General features: G+C 38.5%; 1 protein-coding gene across 1 annotated transcript in view; it reads left to right on the plus strand.

The window, feature by feature from the left end:
- SPATA5 (spermatogenesis associated 5) overlaps positions 1–21,437 on the plus strand; it is a 201,293-nt gene that overhangs the window by 3,323 nt on the left and 176,533 nt on the right. Inside the window, exons 3-8 of the mRNA XM_010008974.1 lie at positions 285–343; positions 1,495–2,130; positions 4,354–4,483; positions 5,100–5,156; positions 6,034–6,157; positions 7,080–7,335. Of these exons, the coding sequence (XP_010007276.1) occupies positions 285–343; positions 1,495–2,130; positions 4,354–4,483; positions 5,100–5,156; positions 6,034–6,157; positions 7,080–7,335 (1,262 nt within the window). The remainder of the gene's footprint in view (positions 1–284; positions 344–1,494; positions 2,131–4,353; positions 4,484–5,099; positions 5,157–6,033; positions 6,158–7,079; positions 7,336–21,437) is intronic.

The following is a 21,437-nucleotide window of genomic DNA, read 5'->3' on the forward strand; positions in this document are numbered from 1 at the left end:
TGCTGAGATGACAAGCATTCCTCCTTTATGTGTAATCCTAAGAAATTATAAATATAAGTTATGATATTGTTTATTACAGCATTTTGTATGGAAAAACTAACCCCAAATTAAATACATACACTTCTTTTGTTACTATGTGTCTAATATCTTCAGAGTTAAGATGAAAATATTTGAAGGCTGCAAAATGCTCATCTGTCTTTCCTGTTTGTGATGCCTTGGTGGTGTGGACAATTGGTTTTGAAATAGTTCCTGCTTGGAAAATGTATTTTCTTTTCCTACCACAGGGACAGAGATGCCACCATTAATGCTGAGGAAATGTCTGTCTGTCTACTGAGAAACCTAGGTATAAGTTTTTCTGCTTGTCTTTTAACTGTTTAATTTTTGTAGTAGATCATAAAGTTTTGGATAGAAAAGCAGTTTCCTCTTACTTTTTTAATCAAGAGCTTATGGCAAAATAGCGGATGTTGTTCTGCTCATGCTTCTTTTAGGGCTTTGTCTTCTTTGGGCTAAGTAATGTTGCCATGCTATGAATATCTGTTTTGCATTAATCCTGGTTCCATTCCTTGTTTCCATTCCTTGTTTCCATTATACATCTTGCTGGTTCAAGTTATGGCTGTCTAGTAGTCATTGCTGGCCTTCTGGCTGATACTGGGGTGCACTTCAGAATTTACTTGCACTGGGAAGACAAGTGCAATACTACACATTAAAAAAAGACAAAGGATCAGTATTAAAATGAAATCCCCTACTCTGTGTTTTTGTTTTTTTTATGTTGGTGGTAAATAAGCAAAACTGCTATTCATTGAGTGGTAGATATGTTTAAGTGAGACAGAAAGGCAAGGCAGGTTATTCAAGGTAGTGCTACTCAAAGCACTCACTACAAGTTTTTCTACTCAAAGGGAATCTTCTGGCCTAGGAATTAATAACAATATTACTGTGCTAAAAAGCAGGAAATGTAAACTGTGTTCCAAGTTCATGAGTGTGGCTGGAAATCATAAATCTTGCTTACGTTGTTGCCTTGGGTTTTTTTGTGCCTATAGGCTGCATTCAGATCACATTTGTTAATTTTCTGTGTCAGCTCAAAGGTGAAAACTCTACCTTTCTTAGGCCAAGACTCTCAGAGATGGTGGGCTAAACATGAAATATTGCAAACCTATAAGGCACACATCAAACACAATGTTTAATTCTTACAATACTATTTCCATAATCTGCCTTTGAATGCTGTATGAAATTAAAAATGCTCAATGTAATGATGAGCTTAGTATGAGAGATTATATATGATACTGACAAATGTTTATCCAGTAGTCTGTTTTAGTACAAAAGGATAATCTAAATTACCTGAAATTAGCTAACTACCTTTTATTAACTGATAGCACTCTTTAGGCTTCCTGATAAAGAATTATTCTGATATAAAAATGTCTGAATATTATTGCTGCCAAAGTATATTGAAATTTTATCTTTTTTTTTCTTTCTTTTTCTTTTTTGTCAATCTTGTAGATGGGAAAATAGTTTTACCAGGAAACCTCTTGGCTTTCACTTTCTATGGCAAACTTTGTAACATCGTGGTGATGAAAGTGAAAGGAACTGATGGTGCAGAGCTGACTGCCCAGGGCAGTGCCATTTCCAGTGATGTGCATGAGCCAGACCTGGAAAGATCAGATCTGGAGACAAGTACATTAGATTTATCGCTACAGCTCAGCAAGATGGACATTGATGACAGTCCAGTGGTTGCATCTATGAGCACACCAAGCAAACTGATGGATCCTGGTTCACCAGTTACACCCAGTTCTGCTTTGGCAGCCAGTGGTCAAGAATCTGGTCAGGAAGGCAAAGTCAACGGCAAGGGAGATAGTGCAGACCTCACCAGTGCATCAGAGTTGGCTGGGAAAGGAGGCAGTGAGGAACTCCTACTAACTGGCAATGCTGGAGCAATAAGCAATACAGATGTTTTTTATTTTATTTCATCAAGAACTAGAATCAATTTTATTGAATCAAGGACCAGTGTTGCAGAAGATGGTGATTGTGAATCCCGAGTCACCTATGATATGATAGGAGGTTTAAGCAGCCAGCTCAAAACTATTAGAGAAACAGTTGAACTGCCCTTGAAGCAAGCTGAACTGTTCAAGAATTACGGTATGATGCCTAAGAGTTGGCTTTCTTCATTTGATACTAGTTTCTTTCTCTAACATGACTTTTTCTTTTTTTTTTTTTTTCCTTTAAGTTATTCCAGGAATGTGCACTGAATTCTATGTAACACTGGTCTGGTATACTTATATGTCCAAACAATGTCAAACTGTTTTATGATTATACTGTACAGATACTATGAAGATGTTATAACAGCTTGTGTGGGGAAAAAAATTGAGTAGGGAAGAAATATAATAGACAATATGTGAAAGAAAATTCAGGTATGCATAAGAATAATTTATAGTACATAGGAAAGACTTTTCTCTACTTGGGCATCTGAAAGGTGCAGATGTTTGTGTTGTCACAAGATTGTAATGTCTTTCGGTAGAGTCAACTAATTATATTTTTTTAGGTTGAGAAAAATGCAGGTTATTTCTGCTGGTTTTATCCCTGTGTGTTGTGGAATTTCTGCAAACTTCTAAGGAGATGTTTGAGGCTGTTTGCTGAAACTGCACAGTGTGTTAATATGGATTTACAGGATGGAAAACTATCACTACTACTGTTGCCATATTTAAAATTGTGTTTAACTTAGTGGATTTTTGGACAGATAAAACTGTACTGTGTATTTATCACAAATGGATGTGTACGTAAAGCAGGCGTGTCTGCTCATTGTACTTGTTCAGGTGTATGTCACTATGAGACAGGGCTCTTAACTATAAAGGTTTCTTTAATATCATGTCTTTGAGGCTTTTTATTTCTCAGCCTTACTTTTTACACATACACTTTAGAGAGGAGGTGATTTTGGTGATCACTGGGAAGATTTACTTAAGACACAGGTGGCTCTTTCATTGTGTGTTGCTTGGGTGTGATGACTGGTGTCAGTAGATGGTGTGAGATGTCTTTATCCATGTGTGGTCCAGCTCAATTCGCTGACCTCCAACCTCAGCATCACCACGTGGTTTTTTGGTAGTGGAAAGGTTGCTTCAGCATCAGCGTTCTTCACACTTAGTCTCCAAAGGGCTTGATCACATTCTCTGTAATCACATGAGAGGGGGTGATGTTTCCTCACCAGTTACAAACGTTTAGTAACCATCCAAATGCTGAGTCTCCTTGTCTGCTTGTGGGGAGCGAGGCTGTCAGCTGAGGTGAGACCTTTGTTTGAGCTGCTCTGTTTCTTGCCAGTACCAGAAGCACCACATGAGGGAGCAGCACATGCTTTAATGGACTGTTGTGAACCTGTCTCCTGTTCCTGTCCTCTCTCAGCAGATAATTTTTTTCTTTTTGAATTACTTCATCAGATTAAGATTTGGACTTCCTGTCCATACCAGTTGTATTACTGTCTGTCACCACCGGGATGTTCACCTGCCCTTTGAGCATCATTCCCTATCTGGTATTGCAGTACCCAACTGGTAGTTCTTTGGTCATGTTTCAGCAGTGTCTTTTGTGCCAGGGTCGGTCCTTTGTCAAATATTTGTCTCTTCTTTTTGCTTTCTCATTTCTCACCTTCTGTTTTCAGCTTTGTGCCCATTTAATGTGCTGGTTAAATTTATAAATTTTTTTTTTGCCTCTTTACCTGGAATTGCCTCATGGCAGTTACCTGTAGTTTCTCTTCAGTTTTAACTGTATGCGGTTCAGTTAAACAGTACCTTTTTCTCCTAGTGTCCCTTTTGTTCTGTCCTTAGGTATTTGTCTGTTTTGGCTCTTGACATTTGCCATTAAAGAGGCAAAGTAATAACTTTGATGTGTATTTTTCATTTTTTGTAAGTATTCTTGAATTGTGCCTCATGGTATTTCTGAAATCTTTTGGAGTGTTGAAGAGAAGTGGTTTTCTGATGTTGGAAATTTGTAGTAATGACACTACAAGAATAATGGATAACTTAATAAAGAACATTCATGGATGTTAGGTACTCAGTCCAGTCATTTTTTTTTAAAAAACACAGAAAGCACAGGGAGGATTATAATGTTGAACTACTGAAAAATATAACAATTTAAATGGTTGCTTTTTAAACTTGGACTTCAAAAATAAAGAATGTATATGTATGTCCCATATAAGAGTGCTCTTGCCACTTAAAGCTTACCATTTTATCCAAATGGTATGTCTGTCAAAGAGTTAATGCTGAGCTCAAGTTGCAGTTGGTAATAACCAGGACAGTAAAATATGAAGTGCAGGTTGTTCAGCATTGATCACAAATAACTTTCCTTTCTGTTGTGTGCATGTGCTCTTGTTTAAAGGAATCCCTCCTCCTAGAGGAGTGCTGTTATATGGCCCTCCAGGTACCGGGAAGACGATGATTGCCAAAGCCATTGCAAACGAGGTTGGCGCTCACGTTACTGTTATTAATGGTCCTGAAATAATAAGCAAGTAAGTCCACCCAATTTATTTTCATTAATTCTATAAATACATTAGCCCCCCCTGGCCTGGCATCTGTCCATTGTGGATAGATGTAGATGTAGAATTGGCTATGGGCTATCTGCCCAAGAGAGTCAAAAACAAATGGGGAAGGGTTCTAGTAAGTAGGGCTTGTGTTTCTTCTTGTAATAAGAGGTTTATCAGTTCAGCCAAGAAGTTTATGTAAGGCATGGACTAAATTAAAGAGGGGACTAAATTGCAAGTTAGTTCTGCAACAAGAAAAGTGACTTGATAAACATGTTAAATTAAGATGCTGCACTTATTAATGTCTCCTGGAAATTTATTTTTTATTGATCTTTAAAAATATAGATAATATTGTTTCTAACACAGGATAGAGAAGCTTTTCCCTGTCATATTTTTTTCTAATTACAAGATGGTATATCTTTGCATGTGTCCCATTTTACCTTAAATTCTAGTCCTTGTGTAAATAAAGAATGTTGTAGATTTGCATATACTTGTACTTCGAAAGGCTGCGCTATGGCTTTTTCGAACATATAAGCATTAATTTTCCAAGTTGCCTGGAAAAGACCAAAAAGTTTTTTTAATTAAAATATTTGAATCATTATAGGTTTTATGGGGAGTCTGAATCAAGATTGCGTCAGATATTTGCTGAAGCTTCTCTGTGGTATGTTCTTTTTTTTTTTTGAATATTTTATTTGTGCTCACTTATTTGCGGTGTTGGTTCCAGCGTTAATGCTCTTAAAAGAGGAACGTTTGCAAGAATCTTTGAATCGTAATTTTTTCCTGCAGTGGTTTTTAAAAGGAAATTAATTTGTTTATATAGAGCTTAGCTAGAAGGAAAGCAGTGAAATTCTAGTATGCCTATTAAATGCTTTTGGACACTGCCCTTTTTTAAGGGACTGTTACAGATGGTGCCAAGTTGCTTGATCTGTATCGTTAGTGTATTGTAGACTTACTTCAACAGATGGAAGCATGAGCCAGAGTTTTATCTGGATCCAGACTTTTCTGTCTAGTTTTGTCTTTGGAGACCAATGTTGTAATGTGCTGAAACATGGAAGCCAGCTCTAAAGGAGCTAATTAGTGTTGGTACTGGTTATTGCATGCCTCTGGATTAGAGTGGTATTCTGCTCAAATTTGTTAGACCTGGTTTAGGCAGACTTTAGATTTCCAGATGATTGGTGTTTGTAAGACATTCAGCAAAGGACTGTCACATCCTGTATTTGTAGAAGTAACAAATAAACCACTGTCTTTTTACTAGTGAAATCAGTGTATTTAGTGTCAAGTCTCTGGGAGAGAGTCATACAAAAGTAGACTGATAGATAATCTTAAAGGTATTAGTTGTATAATATTATTTTAGTTACCTCTTTGAGTAGCACCATATGCAAGGTTTTAACTTTCAGTTGCCTAAAGGAGTGGGTTGCTTGTTAATTTTCATAGAAACTGGACAGTTTCCATGAGCAGCTTTGTACTTCTCTGGAGTTCTCTTGGAGTTCTAAATCTTTCTGAACACCTTAACATTTTTTTCCTTTTCTGTTTTCCAGTCGCCCCTCCATTATATTTATAGATGAGTTGGATGCACTCTGTCCAAAGAGAGAAGGGGCTCAAAATGAAGTTGAAAAGAGGGTTGTTGCTTCACTGCTGACGTTAATGGATGGCATTGGCTCAGTAAGTAGATTGTATTGAGACAATTAATGTGTATGGGGACTAGCTGAATAAAATAATTTTGCTTGTAGAATGCAGACAATTTTAGATTTGTCATTTGAGGGGAAAAGAAAATAGGGTTCATTGAGACTCTATAAAGTAATCTAATGCCTTATTGGATGCTAAGCAGAAGACATAAGGGAATGGCTCCTGATAACAGTGAAATTAAAAGAAAATTTTCTTTACTGTCTTTCCTTTGCCTTCTCCCACTCTTGTAGTTTTGGAGATAAAACTGAAATTTTAGTGAGAGCCCATCATTGAACTAAGCCAGATATTTTTAATTGCTCTGAATTCAAAGCCATCAAAATAGTTCTGGTGATATGTGGGCTGCACTATTAAAGTTAACAACAGCTATTTCAAAATTGCCATAGTAATATTTTGGACATATGCAGAAGCCTGCTGAAGAAACAGTAAATTTAATTTACTTAACTATATTATGGATTAAGCCCCTAAAGTCTGTCGATCTTTCATTTATTATTTTATGATTATTAGCAGAAAAGATGAAAGAAATCTGTCCACAGTATGAACATGAGTTTCTGCTGTTTTTGTAATCTGCAAGTTTCTAATTATTTTCCTGCATGATAGTTGAGTTGTCCGGTGTGGAGTTGTTCACAAGCAGGATGAGGACAATTTGGAGTAAAGTTTCTCTTGAATTACCTGAATGTGTGTACACCTTATAGTAATGCTAAATGGCAATTAAGGATAAGTTGGATGGGATCACTTGTGGGGTATATATTCTGAAAGGTTTCTGTCATTCCTTTAGAGCTAACATCAGGATTTTAGTGTATGTAGTAGTTGTGAGAAATAAGCAAGAAGTATATTTATAAGCTGTGTGACATTTCATTGCATTTTAAAATGAACATCTTACATTCTTTGATGCCTTCAGGAAGAGAGTGAAGGGCAGCTCTTGGTACTTGGGGCCACTAATCGTCCTCATGCTCTGGATGCCGCGCTGCGCAGACCTGGGCGTTTCGATAAAGAGATAGAAATTGGAATTCCTAATGCCCAAGACCGTCTGGACATACTCCAGAAGCTTCTCAAGAAAGTTCCCCATTCGCTCACAGCAGCAGAGTTGGTGCAACTGGCTGATAGTGCACATGGTTATGTGGGTGCAGACTTAGCAGCCTTGTGCAAGGAAGCAGGTAAGACTTTGTGTATCTTATTTAGGATCTTACTTTATTGTTAGTGTCTTTACTTTGTTGGAAAAAAATCCATAGTCTGTACTGATAGTGTTCAAAACAATGATATTTAATTCACTTTTGTGTAAAGAAAACAGCCAAGCATTCTGGAGGTCATCTCTAAGCACTTGGAAGAGAAGAAGGTTATCAGGACTAGTCAGCATGGACTTACCAAGGGGAATCATGCTTGACTAATCTGATAGCCTTCTGTGATGTTGTGACTGAATGGGTAGATGCAGGGAGAGTAGTGGATGCAGTCTACCTTGACCTTAGCAAGCCTTTCGACACTGTCTCCCATAATGTCCTCATGAGCAAGCTCAGGAAGTGTGGGGTAGAAGAGTGGACAGTGAGATGGATTAAGAACTGGCTAAATGAGAGCCCAGAGGGCGGTGATCACTTGTGCAGAGTCCAGCTGGAGACCTGTAACTAGTGGAATTACCCAGGGGTCAGTGCTGGTTCCAGTCCTTCTTCGACATCTTCATCAAAGGCCTGGACGAGGGGACAGAGTGTATCCTCAGCAAGTTTGCTGTTGATATGAAACTGGGAGGACTTGCTGATTCATCTGAAGGCTGTGCAGCCATTCAGCAAGATTTGGACAGACTGGAGAGCTGGGCGAAGAGGGACCTAATGATGTTCAACAAGAATAAGTGTAGAGTACAGGTAACAGTACAGGTTAGGAGCTGGGCTGGTACAAAGCAGCTCTGTGGAGAAGGACCTTGGAATCCTGGTGGAGAACAAGTTAGCCAAGCAATGGCAGCAATGTGCCCTTGTGGCCAAGAAGGCAAATGGTTTCCTGGGGTGCATTAAGAGTGTGTCCAGTAGGTCAAGGGAGGTTCTCTTCCCCCTCTACTCTGCTCTAGTGAGACTACATCTGGGGCATTGTATCCAGTTCTGGGCTCCCCAGTTCAAGAGGGACAGGGATTTACTTGCTTGAGAGAGTCCAACAGTGGGCTAGGAGGATGATTAAGAGACTGAAATACCTGCCTTACAAGGAAAGGCTGAGAGACCTGGGGCTGTTCAGTCTAGAGAAGAGAAGACTGAGAGGGGATCTTATTAATGTATATAAATATCTGAAGGGTGGGTGTCAAGAAAGAGGGACCTATCTCTTTTCAGTTGTGCCCTGTGATAGGACAAGGGACAATGCATGCAAGCTGGAGCACAGGAAGTTCCACCTCAATATGAGGAAGAACTTCTTTACTGTAAGGGTTACAAAGCACTGGAACAGGCACCCCAGAGAGGCTGTGGAGTCTCCTTCTCTAGAGATTTTTCAAGACCCGTCTGGATGTGTTTCTGTGACCTGCCCTAGATTTTGTGGTGGTCCTGCTCTGGCTGGGGGGTTGGACTAGATCTCCAATGGCCCCTTCCAACCCCTGCCATTCTGTGAATATGAGGATCACCAGTCCACTACTGAGCAGATAATAAAAACTTTTTGAGTATTAATAGATTAAAAAATCAAATGTTAAGGTTATTAACATTGGGGAATCTTTGGTGCAATTTCTAGCACATTAGTAAACTAAATGGTTTAGTGAGTTATCTGGCATACCCCTAAGAGTTGTATTCTAGAGACAACCCTTCCATGTAAAATTCCCAAGTCACTCAGGCTAGATGGCTTGTCCTGCAGGTCCTTGTTCCTAGGATGTTGAGACTGTGGGTCTGAGTGCTGTTTATTGTGGCTCCCTGCCATCTTTTGTGCTTGTATTTAATTTGCCTGCAGATGAGGAGCTTGTGACAGAGGCTAGGGGACAGTATGCACCTGGGTTGGATTGTGCAGAGGGGCTGGGAGAGCTGGAGAGTAGGCCCTGAGCTGGGGGCTGGAAAGTGTCCCTTGGCCTCCAGTAGAGGCATAGCCCTGGAGAATTATCCACGCATCAGGCAGCCAGGGTTCAGTATGTTCCAGGGAGTACTTAAACACGGGTTCACTTTTGTTTTCATTGGATGAAATATTAAAAGCGAGCTGTATCATTCTTACAGTTTGCTAGAATGTGTCTACGTGGTTTAAGTGTTGGACCTTAAATTTACCCATGAGCAGCCTTTTAAATCAGTCTAGTCAAAATACGACTCTTCAGCTCTGCTTATGTGTATTTTCTCCCTTGTAGTTGGCAAATATGTTTGCTGTATGTGCTGGTTAGTTTTATTTCCTCTGGCACTGGGACAACCTCTTCTGGCAGTGGCACAATGCAAGGCTAATTCCTGCATTAGAATTAACTATGAAGAAGACAGAAGTTTTATTAGGAGTGATGGCACCTGGAACAAGGTGCAAGGTTTTTACTTGCAAGTTTCCAGGGATAGTTCTCAAATAGGAATTTGTGGACTTTTGTATGGATCAAGAATTAAAAAAACTACGTACAGACGTAGTATTCTTTTCATAGCACTCTTCTGTTAGCTTCAGGTTTTGTGGTTTTAAGCTCTGTTTTAAGTTAGCAAACATACTTTTAAAAACAAATATATAGAAACAACAACAAAAACAATATACTCCTGTATTATTGTCATGTCTGTTTTTCGAAGCCTGTCAGTCTGCCTGTGTCACAGTCCTCACGTAGTAAATATTTAACTAATGTAATCTGACATTTTCAGTGAAAAGTTTTGTGGTTTCAACTCCAAACATGACCCAGCCTAGGCTTTATTAGTGCATGTGCACACCAATTCTGGGCACTTCATAATCCAGCTGCAAGCAGGGAATATTTACTCGCTTCATCAGTGCCTTTTAGAAAACGAATTTTGCATGTTGTGCAAATTGAACAGTATGTGTTATGTAGATCCAAAACTGGCATCTACATGAATGATTGAAGGACACACTGAGAGCTTTCTATCCAAAGCCAATGATGGGAATGAGTGGAGGGGGATGTCTCCTTTCTGTTGACCTTCTTTCCTAGAGTTTGAATCCATGCTGTTAAATTTCTTGTCATTTGTTAAGTTGGAGTGACCTCTGCTGGGGAGAATATAGTTCAGCGTTGTTAACTCTTTGCAGCCCACGTGTATTTTTCTTCTTGAAAGAGTTGCAGAGGTATCATTTGGTTGAAGTATTACATGAATTTAAGTTGCTTGTGGTTAAGGAATGTTCCTACGTGGATTATTTATTTCTGATTAAGCTCTAGATTATCTTTTGTATTCAATTTTTGCCACCTTGTAAAATATTACTGCTTTCACTAGAGTTAAACTTAGAAAAGGCTAGCTTTTGTGAGGTAAAATTTCTCCTCAGCAGATTGGGGTTTATTCCATATGGAAAATTTTCCAGTGTTTTGTCTAGTCTTGTTTGTTCCAAGCAATGGACTTCTGTTGCTTCACTTAAGAACTGCGCCATGGGCCAAGATAGCTTGCTGTCCAGGAATGCTTTCCAATATTCAGCCTAAGTTTTCCTTGTTTAGTTTTATCCCATTATTTCTATTTACATCCTTGTATAACACGTGCACTCTCCTTCCTTAGTGTTTACACCCTTAAGATATCTTCAGGCTGTTCTCATGTCCCCTACCTCCTCATTCATTACTGAGCCAAACTATAAATATTTAGCTCTTTTAATCATTTCTCATAAATAAGTCCTTCCTGCCTTCTGAGAAATTATGCTGATTTTTCTCTGAACTCCCTCCAGTTTGTCAATAACCTTTTGGCAATGTAGGGTTCAGAATTGAACGTAATATTTCATATGTATTACAGCATAAAACACAATGTAAGCATGTAGTTAGTTAAGACTGTTGGTGCACATTTCTAAATAACCAAAATACTTAATAATTGGGCAACATCAGAGTTAAGAGTTCTTTCACAAATTGTAAGGTTACTTGTGCCACTTTCACATGTGTAAGTACAGGTGAAATACATGTTCCAATTTTTGTGTGAGATGATGGCCTCTTGCTAATTGTATTGCAGGATTGGTGTTTGTGAGACTCTTGACTCCTGGTTACCCCATTTATATCTTTGAGTGCTTCATATGTGGCTGGGCAGCCTGAAAGTTTACAAGCTAAATACTTTTATATTCATAATACAAGGTTTAGATAATTGCCAAAGGACTCATCCTTCCTTATCCTTATGTTTCAACTCTGTTTTCTTTACATGTATCTGTTACACATGTAATATTGTGTAGATACTTCCTATATAAACCAAGGGTGTAGTAATTAATGCAACATGGCAAATATAGTAGGTGTAGGGCTATCATAGACAAAGCTTTCACTTGTGCTGAATGTTTCTAGGCCCCTTTATGTATGGTGTGTACACAGTTGCAATGCTGTGCATGCTGGCATGGGCAAGGAGAGGAAAGGTGGACAAGAAATACGGAAGATCTGTGCAGTGTGGTCTGGACTTCTCCAAACTTGGTATTATGATCAAATACCAATGAAATTCTTATGTAATAGTCAGGATATAATAATAAATGGTGGTTTTACTTGATCTGCTGAATTTTAAAAATATTAGTGGATTTTTCTTCTAATACCTTATTATCCTCTACTAAAGATACAGTTGCAGCTTTTCACCAAAGGAAACTGCAAAATTGTTTGCCTTTATGGGAAAAATGCCAGTTATCTTGGTAGTTATTGTTGCAAGAGTTGACAACAGGGTGATAGGCATCAGCTCTGCATGTGTATCTATCTTGATCTTAATTGTTGGGCAGAGGACTTGCATCCCCCTTCCATATGTTACACAAATATTATTTGGCTGTTTTATAAATAATACAGTAATTCTGGGAAAATTAAAACTAGTATTTCTAACCTGGCCAGTCCAATGCTTTCAGAACTAGTGTACCTCATGTCTGTTCAAGATTACGTTGCTTGTAATAATTACAATGGAGAAACTGGGATTTGCTGTGATATTCTGTGGCACAGCCCATGCTTGTGATTTCCACAATTAACTGTGTGCTTTCGTGTAGGTTAACAGCATAGTATGGAAGACCTGCAAATAACTTGATGGGCACTGGACCACATTCTGTGGACATCAGCTGGCAACGGGGCTCCTCGTGGTACTCTTGAGGAGCTGAGTACCCTCTGAGGGATTCACGGGCATAGCATTCTTGTCAAGAAAGGGCTTAGGCATGTGTACTGCTGAGAAAGTAATGTTCTTAAGACTGGGAGACATCTGTTGTGTCCTAAATTATTGAGTAGACTACCTTCTAGTGTGAGCAGCTGTGTTCTGAATTGTTTTATCTCAACCAAAGGCAGTGTTTGGAAGATAGACTCTGCCATGTCCTTGCATATAATGTCAGTGTTTGTATGCCCCTGAGATCTTATTGCTTCTGCTTTAACTAGTTGGCCACCCAATCTTTTATTAATTCCCCCCAAAATTATAATGGTTTAAGTTTAACAACAAAGATAAGCACTGTGCTTTTTTTGCAAAAACATGTGAAATGTTAATTATGTAGCAGGGACATGAATGGTATAAACTGTACTGAATGTTAGAAGATGCTTAGCAACAAAGGTTTCCAAATATAGCAATTTATTATAAACTTATCCTTCTATGGCTGCCTGTAGCATTTCAAGAGGGTGAATATAAATATAGCTTGATTTCTTCAAGAAGTGGGTTCAGTCGTATTGTTTACAGAGAAAGTAAGTATTTGCTTTGTAACTCTTTCAATTTATCTTGAACATGCTTGTTCATTACACATAATTTCAGTGTGCTGATATAAAACACTTGGGCTGTGATAAGATAGCATCATGAGGAGAGGAAGAGCAAATGTTTTTGTTTAAAATAGTGGTCTCTCTTGCAATAACATCAGTTTGGTTCCAGTGAGGATGCTGCATTGAAACCACTGAAACTTTGAGACTTCTATGAAAGAAGCACTAATCACTTTGTTTTGCATCAAAGTGTTTTAAATTGCCTCTTTGTAATACAGTTAAAGGTCTCACCTTACTTAGCCTTTAGGATTATAACGGTTCACTGGCTTCTTATTCTTAGAAATAAGAAATTGAGCTACATCTTTCACAAGTGTGAATCAGCATTACTCTGCTGAGTGTGAAGCTGCTTTCACACATGTATTATATGGTCTCTTATGTTCATAATTATAAGAGTTCTGTAGTGTGGAGACCTTATTGGCTCTGGTATTCGTTTGGCCTTTTGATTACCCCTCTGTTTTAATTAGTAATACAGTTAAGATGGAGAGTCTTTTTGCTGGTTTATCAATAGCTCTGTATATTGATTATGTGTAGATCTATAAAAGTGTAAGTTATTTAGGGAGATACTGTATTTGACTTTTTTTTGGAGCTGAGAAACTTCCTGCTATATCTTTTACAATCCAAAAAAGTGTTTCTGCAATCCACTTACAAAGAAGAAAAAATAATTGAAGGGCTGGCTCCTAGATTTTGTTTTGTTTTGTTTTCCCTATAATTGATGGGGAAGTCAATTCCCCTGAAACCCAGCAGTGTCTTTGTTAGATCTATGTGGTTTTTCTCCCCCCAGCTTCTGCAGTTTTGGTAGCCTGGCCACCTGCAGGAAACGTGAGCTGTTTGGGCTAATGTGATTAACAGTATCTCAGTGCACCCCGAGGACCAGGCTCTGAGTGCTCTTTCAATTAGACAAACGCTGTGTTCAATATGTGGCTTCTCAGACTTGTGTCTCAAATCTGAGCTTTTCATTTCAGCTCAGTCACAGTCTTAATGAAACAGCCTAGTGTTAGGACACCAAGAATATCTATCCTTTTTATAAGCCATAAAGGTTCAGTCTGAACCTTTCCCAACATGATTAGGACCTGAGTTCTGCCAGGGATGTACAATAAATATTTTTCTGGGATTAAAATTCTAAATGTAGCAATGTGGTCTGAGACACTGCTGAAAGTGTAGATTTTGATAAAGGCAGTTGATGACCAAGGCAATGGGATTGTTGTTTTGCAGGGTTTTTTTGGCTTGTTTTCAAATTAACTGATAGCAATTACAGATTTTAAAGGGAAAGCACTGCTCGACATGCAATAGCTATTTTTATAGATATTTTTTATGGAAAGTGACTGGAGATACCATGCCTGTAGTGTTACCATTTTATTTTTTTTTTTGTAGCACAGAAAAAGATTGAAACTATGCTGTTGCAAATGATCTACTTTTGCATTCTCTAACTGAACACTGGTTCCCATAGGGCATTCAAAACGAGGTGGGAAAGGCCGCTTGCCTTTTTCTAAAAGGTCATGTAGAAAACGGTGGGGGGGTTTTGGGGAATATGAGCATGTTTAGTCAGATGGTCAATAAAAAAAAAAAAGTATTCTTATGAAATTGAGGGATTTTTGCAGAAATGTCAGAACACTGAATTTTGAAATGCGCTGCAAAGTCCAGAAGTAAAGCTACAAATTAATTTTTGGACTGAAACAATTGAGTTTTCTTATGTTGTATTCCATCACTCTAATTTATGGTATAAGACCAAAATAATCCAATCCCCAGCTTCATCACTGGTCAATTTGAAGTTAGTGCTGTTATCTGTAATGCTGAAGTTGGGTCTTTAATGCAGAAGCTGCATTATCCAAAGTAATTTTCCTAGTTATGAACATGTTATGAACAATGTGACCTTGCTTGCATGCACACATGAAAAAACAATGTGGCTTTTTTGGACTTGCACTGTAACAAGGTTTTTGGCTGTTTCTTAGAGCACTAACTGAAAATTAAGGCTTTCACACAGAAGTGGCTACATCTGGACACTACTGAGTGGCTTGAAGGAACATGCTTGATACTGGGTGGAGTGTGTTGACCTTACTCTTGTCTGTGGGATCTCTTGCCCTCTGTCTCAGTATTTCCTCCCCCCAACATCTTCTGGGGCAAAGATGAGGACAGAATTGTTTTTATAGCAGTTGTTTTAGACATTTTAAATAGCTCAACTACTTTTCTAAAATTCCTCAAAAATTGTGTTATTTTAGCTTCACAGGTTTAGATTGTCATCCTTTTACTTTGGTTCAGTGTCATTCTGATATCACTGCAGAAATTCTGAATCTCTTTTTTTTTCCTGTGTCTTTGCATATACTGAGTACACAGATGTTTCCTTACTGCAACTGTTTTTGTATCCGGAGACAAAATGTCTTGCTCTATTTGCCTCTATGAAGTGATGCTGGTGAACATTATGTTGCTTTTTGTAGTTAACTTTTCTTATATAAAATCTTTGGCCTTTTTTTTAAAATTGTGTTTTGTAATGGTACTTGATTTTTTTTTTATATGGAGAACATTGCACTTAACTGCAGTCAGGGCATGTGAACTTTTGGTTTTCAGCATAAGTAATTTAAAGTGTGTTTTTATCTGAAACTGGCTTGCAGTTAATTGGATGATGGGATTGCTGACTTGATATACACAGTTGTGGGCTGAGTACTTAATCTGTTTAAGGCACATCCCATTCTGTCTGCTGATATTTATATAAGCAGGAAATAAAGAATATTTTGAGAAGAGTTGATCAATAACTGCTATTAATATTATAAATTAACCTTCATGGCAGATGGATGCTGTGTGTGTGGTTCTGCAGCTTCAGTAGTACAGAAAAAATACTATTAATGTGTGGCAATGCATATAGAAACTTTGCATTTGAGTGAGTTGCAGGGTCAGCCCCAAAGCAAGTTGTTTGGTTTGAAGGGTGAGGGGGTGCAGGATGCCAGAGTAGCATGTGTTGGTCAGCCCTACCTGTGCAGGCTGGTGGGCTGTGAAACCATTCCTCAGCTTGCAGATCCTGAAAATTTGGCATTATGTAATTTTGCTTAGGAGTGGAATAAATTTAGGGCAGATACTGTCTTAGGCTGGATCATTGGCTGAGCTGTGGTGGGAGCAGAGAGTTCTGTGTGGTCCTTGTTAATTTCCTAGACCTGGGAATCCACACAGCTCAAAGTCATGTTGACAGGAGTGGTGTGGTAGTCACTATTCTGCTTGTTGGGTGTTGTATCTCTCAGGGGCTTCAGCTCCCTGGATGCAAAGCTGGATGAGAGCTGTGTGCCAGACAGTGGTACTCCTGTAGCAACAGAGGAAATGCTCAGCTGCCTGTATAGCACTTTTGAATGAATGAAAATTATTTAACCAAGACTAAATTGATTTTTGAAGACACTTTGCAGCCAACTATCTTTTAAATTATCCTATAGGTTTTTGTTTGTTTGTTTTTTTCTACAATGGTTTGAGCTGCTTGCTCCCCTGTTTTGACTTTAAAGGTTACAAACATGTAAGATCTGAAGACAGCTTCCAGACCTTTAATTTCTGATAAGGATTTGGCAGATCTGTGGACTTTCTTCTTGGTAGTATGACATGCTGTACACAGAGTCATTCATCTTAGCTGGCATTTTTCCTAACTGAAGGTATTCTGCAAACTTGGACATTTCCTTCTTCCTCTTTCATCATGTCTCTCCTAATTTTCCATCTGCTGCAAGCTGAAGTAGGATAACCATGCTCACTATAACTGCTGACTAGCACACAAGGACTGTGGTGTTTGTCTCCTGCTAGCAGTGTTCACTGCAGCCCTCCAGAAACCTGGCATTAAGTTATAGCAGGTGATTCAGACTTGGTTCCTTGCAATGAAGAAAGTTATTTTATTTCCTGGTTCTGAGGCAGGCTCCAGTTATGACTTGTAGTTATGTATTTAGACTAAAACTATTTTTTCTCTCCAAGATACAAGAATACTTGTTGGGAAATTACTTGTTTGATAAGCATATTGTATTTCAAGAAACCTTTAGTAACTTCAAATTTTGGAAAGTCAATTTTTCATTTTGTTCTCTGTTCTGTTTTTTCATGGTTTGTCTGATACTTGTTTATGTCACTTTGACTTGTTTTAGGCAGAATTTCATTTAAAACAGTTATGTTTCTAGAATCGGATATCTTTTGATTTTTTGCTAACAATTATCTCCTTAGTTCTCTTCACATTTTTACATTCTTTCAGTGACCATAACATAGCAACATCTACAGCTGAAGTATGGTGTCTTCTCTGTGGAGCAATTGGTATGCCTGTCTTTTTTCCTTTCAGCTTTTGTGCTGAATCTGGTTTCAAATGTAACTTGAACAGCAATGGTAATAGGCTCTGTTTTGAATACATTTTTGCTGCAGTTCTTCCTGTACTAAAAATATGTAGGAGTTTTGTTCCCTTCATAGTACATGGGGAGGGACTGTTACAATTCATTTCACTCCATCTTGCTTTGCTGGCTGTAGAAAGATCTGAACTGATGTTCAGAGTAGATATTCATCATCAGGTTGCAAAGTTGCAAGCTTTCTCAGTATCTGGGTAACAAATGATGTTTTCCATAGCTGTGCTTTTTTTTTTCTGAATAAGTTATCATCAGCTGTATTTCAGACAAGCTATCTGTGTAGCAATGGTACTACAAGAGAAAAGTTCAATTTTTTTCTGGCTCCAGGGATGTATCATGGCAAACTTATGATCTGAAAGCAGTCTTAGTTCTTTTTGGCTTTTTACTTGATAAGAGAGCATAAAAGATCCTCTGGTGAAAAGTAATATAATTTGTATGTGGGTGTTAGTTCTGAAGGAGTGAGATCAGTTAGCACTAGGTGTTTGTACATAGAATGGATAGCTGCTGTGGGGAGGACAGAACTCCAATATTTTCAGGCAGTTTTTGTAGGTCTCCTGACCTTTAGCTATATTCTGACTTCACAGTGTTCCTAATTACAAGTAGACTAATGCTTAGTCACTAACTCTTGCTTCTAGTCTTCCTGCCTTTGCAATTCTGATAGCCTGGCAGTCTTTTTTTTTCTTCTAATGCACATATGATTAGCTTAGGTATGTTCACGTAGGAAAGCGGGCTAGAAATGGGCAGTCTGGTATTCCTTATTTCCCTCCATTGTTGTTTTCTGAGGATAGATGATGAACTTGTACCTGATCTGTGAATAAACCCTTTCCTATATGAAAGAATTTTTGAAAATGCAGTTTCTCCTTCCTTCCTTTCCCTCCTCTCTCAGCAACTTTTAGTCAGCTCCATAGACATGTTCCAGCAAACACTGGAGCTCTTCACAAAGGCCTATAAATCGTGTACATAATCCCTACAGTAGATTAATGCTCAGGTTAGCTGAGAGAATTTGCAGTGTTACGGTTACAAGGAATTTAAGGGCATTATCCTTCCTGTTCAAACAGTATATGGAAGTTCTATAGGGATTTTCCCATATAGCACTGGCAGTTAAAGGAAGAATACATTTTCCAGAGCAAAGTTAGGGTTTCTGCTTCCTAATATTTTTTTTTTTAAGGAGGCATGCACTTTATGCACAGATTAAATAAAAATTAAATAAGATTAAAGTGTATATTTATTAGTCTGGTTATGGATTTATTTATTTTATTTCTTGGTAAATTTGTTAATGTGTTTGATTCCATACTTTGTACATTGGGAGGGGGGTAAAAAAAGACAAAACCAGTGAAACAGATGAAAAGAAAACAAACCTGAACATACCAAACACCCCCTCCAAAATGTATACGTTTCCTAGGATGCAAATGGAAGAACACATCAGAATTATTCAGCTGTTGTGTTCCTGCCCCCAGGTCGAGGAAAGTCTGCTAGTTAGTGGTCCACAAGCATCAGGTGCTTGCCTGGTGCTGTTGTTCCATTTTCTGGGGACTTAAAGGAAAAAGAGCCTTTGCCTGGATGTATCTTTGCTGTCCCTCAGTGCTGGTGGCAGCTGCTCTTGTTACTACCTGGTGCTGCCTCACTGTGATGGGTAGGAGAGCTGGTTTGATGTCTCTACACAGGCTGAAAGATAGACTGAACAGGTGAGGATGTGTCTGTGGGACATTCTCAGTGGGGCAGTGGTCCTTACCAGGGGATGGCAAGGCTCTGTCTGCTAGGCGAAAAGGCTTTGTATGTGCTACTGTGTATTTATGCACAACTGCCAACAACAAATATACATGTTCACTATTTTTTTCCTTGGCTTTGGACAGCCAATGTCTTGATGTAATTATGTTCTATATTTGTTTATAAGGCTATATGCCACATGTGATTTGTGGTATATGATACTTGAAGCTCTATTAAAGGTTTCTTGCTATAATTTTGGGATTGTTGTCATGACTGACTGCAGAAAGCCATGCTGATTAAAAATTGCCTAATATAAGGCACAAGAGCTCCTTATCTCAAAAACAGCAAACACTGGAATAACTTCTGTATCCATTGCTTGTGAAGTCTGATATGCTTCTCTTATGGTCTTTAAAGTTCAAAATTAATTTTAAGTTATATGAAATGCTTTTTCCATGCTTAAAACAGTTAAATTTTGAAGTACAGCATGTAAAGGTCTAGAAGGAAGACACCCCATCCATTGCTATTAGGAAGCTGTAATTTTTGTTTGCTGTTGTGCATGCCACTGCCAGCCATGCAGGAGAGTATCATGTTGGATCTGACAGCTGTCACAGGGAGAAATGGTATGGCTCTTCTGGGTTTGATCATGGTAATTTAGAAGGGAAATGCCAGATTAGCAAGGAAAGAAGAAACATTTCCTTTTGTAAACAATCTTACAAGAAGATTACAATTCCTTTGAAGCTACTTAGAAATTCTGGTATTAGGATTCTGGTAGAGTAAGTCCAGACAAGATGGATTTGCTGCAGAAATAGCTGATGGGGAGTGAAAGATGCATGATTAACAGTTTTGTTTTGTTCAGTTAGTTTCCTTAAGTATTGTGTATATTCTCTTCTTGAAACCTACAGTATATACGTATGTTGTTTTCAGTGGATCCTTTCTGTTATTTACAGTAGTGTGTAATTATACACAAACTCTGACAAACATAGCAGTGTCATAGAGTCGTTTTTTAGGCTCAGACATTTGTGATTATGATCTAATGTGCCAAAGCTTAGCCAACCTATGAGCAAGAAAATCTTGCAGAGGAACAATGCTATCGACCTCATGCACAGCCTGGTACCAAAGAAGGATCATCTGTACCAGAACAGGGCGTTCTGCTTTTTTTTTGCCTCTGTCCACTTAGTTTCCTCTGTTCTAGACAGACAGGATGAATTGGTGAGGTAGAGCACACAGTTGCTGGACTGGAACAAATTGTTTATTTTCCATTGTTTGTAATCATGCATGATTTATTATGCTTTTTTTTTTTTAAACTGGGATTTTCCATTTATACTCCACTGAGAATCAGTGTTGTTCACTATTACAAAGGCTGCCTTCCGAGTTAAGTTTCTGTTCTGCTGGTCCTAGGGACCAGCCATATGTCCTTTTACTATAAATAGTTGGCCTGTCTGAACACTCCCATCCACCATCATGCAGGCTGACTGCATCTGTGTCCTTCCTCCCCTTCCTGCTGGAATAAAACAGTGAAAACCCACTCGCCTGCTTTTGAGCCTCATCGGTCACTGCCAAAAGGCTATTGATATTCATTACTCCTTAAGAATGAAGTAAAACCTGAAGAGGAGCAAACAAAGCTGAGACAAATGCATTACTCAGAGTAATTTTACAGCAAAGACATATATTCAAACCAAAACCCATGTGAAAGATACCCAACAGCTAAGCTGAGTGTTTTCTGAGGTACCGTGTCTGAATCTTATCTTTGTTACAACTTCTGTAGTGATAAACTTGCTGTGGTGCTTCACCTCCTTTGTCTCTGCTCTAGCAGCATGTTTTGCATCCTGCCCTGCATTTCCTTACATTAAATACATCTTTCAGTGTATCGAGACAAGGATGTGTTTTTCTGCCACTGGCTGTATCCTTCTCCTGTTAAAAAGACTTTTCCCCCGCCTCTGGTTAGAGGTCAGCCTGAGATGCAGGAAAGAATGATTATGATAACAGGAGGAAACAGGAAGAATCATGCTTTCTTTCTCAATCTGTTTTTTATTATTGTTTTAATGTAAAACATTGTTTCAATTAAATGCTGACCTGTGCAGTGGTGTGTGCGTGCACATGCTGAAATGAATTCAGGCTTTGTTTGGAAAGCTGTGACCTCTTTATTCCTGTTCTGGATCAAGGCTGTTGCATTTCAAACCCACTGCTGAGGACTGAATTTTCACTCATACCCATAGTAGCAACAGTCCTTAAGAGCGGTATTCTGCTTGGGCATTTTTCTGTGCTGTTCTTTCTCAATTTTTAAAATAAACTGTTTGTTTTTAATAATTCCTCATGTCCTGAAAAAAGATAACCATGACACAATTGAAATGCATCCAATGGGCACTGGGCTAAACTGGAACTTGATGGAACAGATATGCATAGAAACGAGGAGCAGAGATCT

Source organism: Chaetura pelagica, unplaced genomic scaffold, assembly GCF_000747805.2.
Source record: "Chaetura pelagica isolate M959 unplaced genomic scaffold, ChaPel_1.0 scaffold221, whole genome shotgun sequence".
Classification (NCBI taxonomy): domain Eukaryota; kingdom Metazoa; phylum Chordata; class Aves; order Apodiformes; family Apodidae; genus Chaetura; species Chaetura pelagica.